Source organism: Dipteris shenzhenensis, chromosome 21, assembly GCF_047967505.1.
Source record: "Dipteris shenzhenensis isolate YYH24624 ecotype China chromosome 21, Dip_SZ_1.0, whole genome shotgun sequence".
Lineage (NCBI taxonomy): Eukaryota > Viridiplantae > Streptophyta > Polypodiopsida > Gleicheniales > Dipteridaceae > Dipteris > Dipteris shenzhenensis.
In genome coordinates, this window is record NC_141616.1 from 52,900,532 (window position 1) to 52,903,695 (window position 3,164).

Consider the following 3,164-nt stretch of genomic DNA (forward strand, 5'->3'; position numbering starts at 1 on the left):
CTGGAGACCTACCAGAGCCTCTCATTGGGAGGATTTTCAGATTTCTGCTGATTTGTAGAAGTCATTGTGGAAGAGACTCTAGAAATCCCTTACGAATTGTAGTGAATCTGTAGAGATCCAAGTTTGCGGCAGATTCCACATGCACTCGTTGCCTTTCTGCTGAAGAGTCTATTCAACATTGCTTATGGAACCACAGAGAGGCGAGGGTCATTTGGAAAGGAATCGCTAGATTATTGAGTACCTTTAATAAAAGAGTGATATATTCCATTCAAAACAAATCATACAACAGGTGGGAGAGAAAGTACTCTATCCCTAGCCTCAACAATGTGGCAAAAAAGCCATGGTGGTGGACTAAAATGCCACGACATCCCAAAAGGGGTCAAATGAAAAAACAAGGAGCAGTCCCATGTCCTCATGAAGGATATAAGTCTCCCACGAGCTGCCAAAGAGGTGCCTGTACAGTGCTCCCACTGACTCCTGAGAGTGAAGATAATCTCCGCCCAAATGGAAGCGAGAGTGTCAGCCTTTATGCGTTCTCCTTTCTTCGTTACGTGGGATCAATAGCTTGGCTCTCTCTCTATCGGAACCTCAAGTGTTCTACAATAGACATGACTCTTCTTGGCCCACTTCGGTTCACTGACGTTTAGTTGAGTCATTGGCTGGCATTCTTGGTTATCCGTATAGACTGCCACATGCCTCTGTAGACATTTCGTGGGAGATTCTGGCCAGCATAGCAGCATGGCATATTTGTAGATCTAGATGCACCGAGACTTTAGATGGTTCCAGGTCCATCTAGCACACACATTGTCCACTATATTGACAGACACGTACACACCTTGATAACCATTTAGGGGAGAATGCAGGAATCTTCACAGGCAGCCTCTACCAGGAAAACTCTCTTCTTCGAAGAATGGAACAGTTCACCATTCTTCTTAGAATCCCGCACAGGGTTGAGGTGGCATTTTCAGCCTCAACCTTGGATTTTCTCTACCTCTCTTATGGGAGTTTGATTTTACCCTATTTGGGTTATGTTTTTTCATGATTTCATGATGTATTCTTCCCTAGAGTTTTTTTTAGGGAGTTTCTTTCATACTTAATAGTAGTCTTTCTTTTGAATGATGGCCTATTTGCATGAGCTCTCTTTGAAAGCAGCCTATGACCCTCGGTTGTCAGGTGGTTGTCTCTCTTGTGAGTCCATCACTACACCTGGTTACCTTGTGGATGAAGAGGGCTATGCGACAATCTAGTGGCTTATGTCCATATGAGAGAGAAAGAGAAAGAAAGCCATATTAACGTCCACGGGAGGCCTCACGGGCTTGTGGGACAAAATGCAAAATGTCAAAATGACTTACAACATCTAGATAAACCAGATAGTCTTGTGTCCATATAAGAGAGAGAGAGAGAGAGAGAGAGAGAGAGAGCGGGGGGGCGGATGGGCTGATATGTGTTTTAAACAGTGTAGGTTTTGCTCTGCACAATCTTGCTGGACTTTATTTGGTACAAAGGAGGCTTGGTCTAGCTCAGGAGTGCTATGAGGTAATTTTGACTTTGGAAGTCTATACACATGCAAATAATATATTTCTGGATAGAGTCGGTCAAGAATGGTTTAAGCAAAGAGGCTTGAGAATAGCTAAGCTTGTGCGTCTTGGCTTGTGAAGTATGTTGGGAACTGTGCCCATTTTTTTATCCTCTGTGGATTTGTGTGTTATGTATGAATTGGTACATAAATGTTTGCTGAACATATTCTGAGGCATATTTAAAGGTACTTTTTCAGTTAGAAATTCATTGGATAATGGCATTGAAGTCTGGAGCAATTCACTATCATGTTTGCATAATTGTCAGATTTTGGTAAGCTATAACTTCATCAATTTTGGCTTTTGGGCAATTGTCCATCTCTGAGCTTGTATGCTTATGGCTTGTACAATGCAGAGTAAAGTTTACGATTGTAAGCATAGGATGTTTGATTTCATGTTGCATATGATTCTTTGTAGTTTGGCCATGGGGTTTGCAACTAAGTGGAAAATAGTAGTAATGTCTGTGTTCAATGGCCAATAAAAGTACCCATGTATATTTGTGAACCGACACCTACTGTCATACCTTTTTGATACAAGAGAAAACCTTACCCCCCAAGGTGCAGTCTGCAAATACCCCAATATACATGTGACCAGACGTCTGCAAATACCCTCTTTAAATGCTAAATGAAAACAAAACTTATCACCCCCAAGTTCTTCCCCTTGGGAAATGTTTACTTAAACAACCCTGTACGCCTATCTCCATACCTGGATATGCAAGCCCAAGGAAAGAAATTATCTTTGGACTTGTTATCTCACAAGATGACAAGGGAATTTAGTTTTAGTACTCATGGGTGTTGCTTTCCATTTTCCAGCCATTCAGATATTTTGACCAGTGATGCTTTAATTAGCATCAGTTGTATAGAATCAGAAACTTTGTTATAGCTTCGCTGATGTTACAGCTGGCATTTACACGCTTGTTTTTTAATTGAAACTGAAACGTCTATTTGTTTCAAGCAACAGCTCCAAAGTCATTCTAACTTTCCTTGCTGTGTATTCGATGGCTTTTGTCTTCTGGCAGGATGCATTAAAGGTGGCTCAAGCTCTTTCACAGCCTTTCTTGACCTTTCTCATGGTGCTTTTAGCCCATTTTTGTTGGCTTTGATCACCATTGGGTGTAGGACTCGTTTCGTTTGGTCATGATGTACTTTATCACTTAGTAGACAAGAACTCAGGGGCCATTGAGAATGCATTTTACTTTCTTTGTATGAGGAGTGGGATGGAAGAAGATAATTCTCTACTTGATGCAGACAGGTCCTGTATGCGGTCTTGTGGGAAAAATCTAACAAGATAGCCACTGCTTCAAACTGATAGCTGCGACCTTATGTTTAACAGATAAAAGGGACAGTCCTCGGCTTGGACCACCCAGAATATGCTAACACAATGTTTCATTTGGGAGAGGTAAACACTCTGTTCTTTGACCTTTTTCGTAGTAGATATGAATAGCTTTTTTCCTGCACACAGTGATATTTGTGATCTTAAATGGTGTAGTTTGTATGAACACAAGCAGATTTTAGATCTTGTTCAACTTACAAAAAAAAAACACTCGTAGCAGCTCTTCAACTGTGTTGTGCTTATGAACACAGGCAGATT

General features: G+C 41.2%; 1 protein-coding gene across 1 annotated transcript in view; it reads left to right on the plus strand.

Moving 5' to 3' along the window:
• Positions 1 to 3,164, plus strand: part of LOC147889059 (Tetratricopeptide repeat (TPR)-like superfamily protein) — a 247,182-nt gene that overhangs the window by 51,386 nt on the left and 192,632 nt on the right. The window contains exons 6-8 of the mRNA XM_087392741.1: positions 1,458 to 1,536; positions 2,593 to 2,604; positions 2,907 to 2,972. Of these exons, the coding sequence (XP_087248867.1) occupies positions 1,458 to 1,536; positions 2,593 to 2,604; positions 2,907 to 2,972 (157 nt within the window). The remainder of the gene's footprint in view (positions 1 to 1,457; positions 1,537 to 2,592; positions 2,605 to 2,906; positions 2,973 to 3,164) is intronic.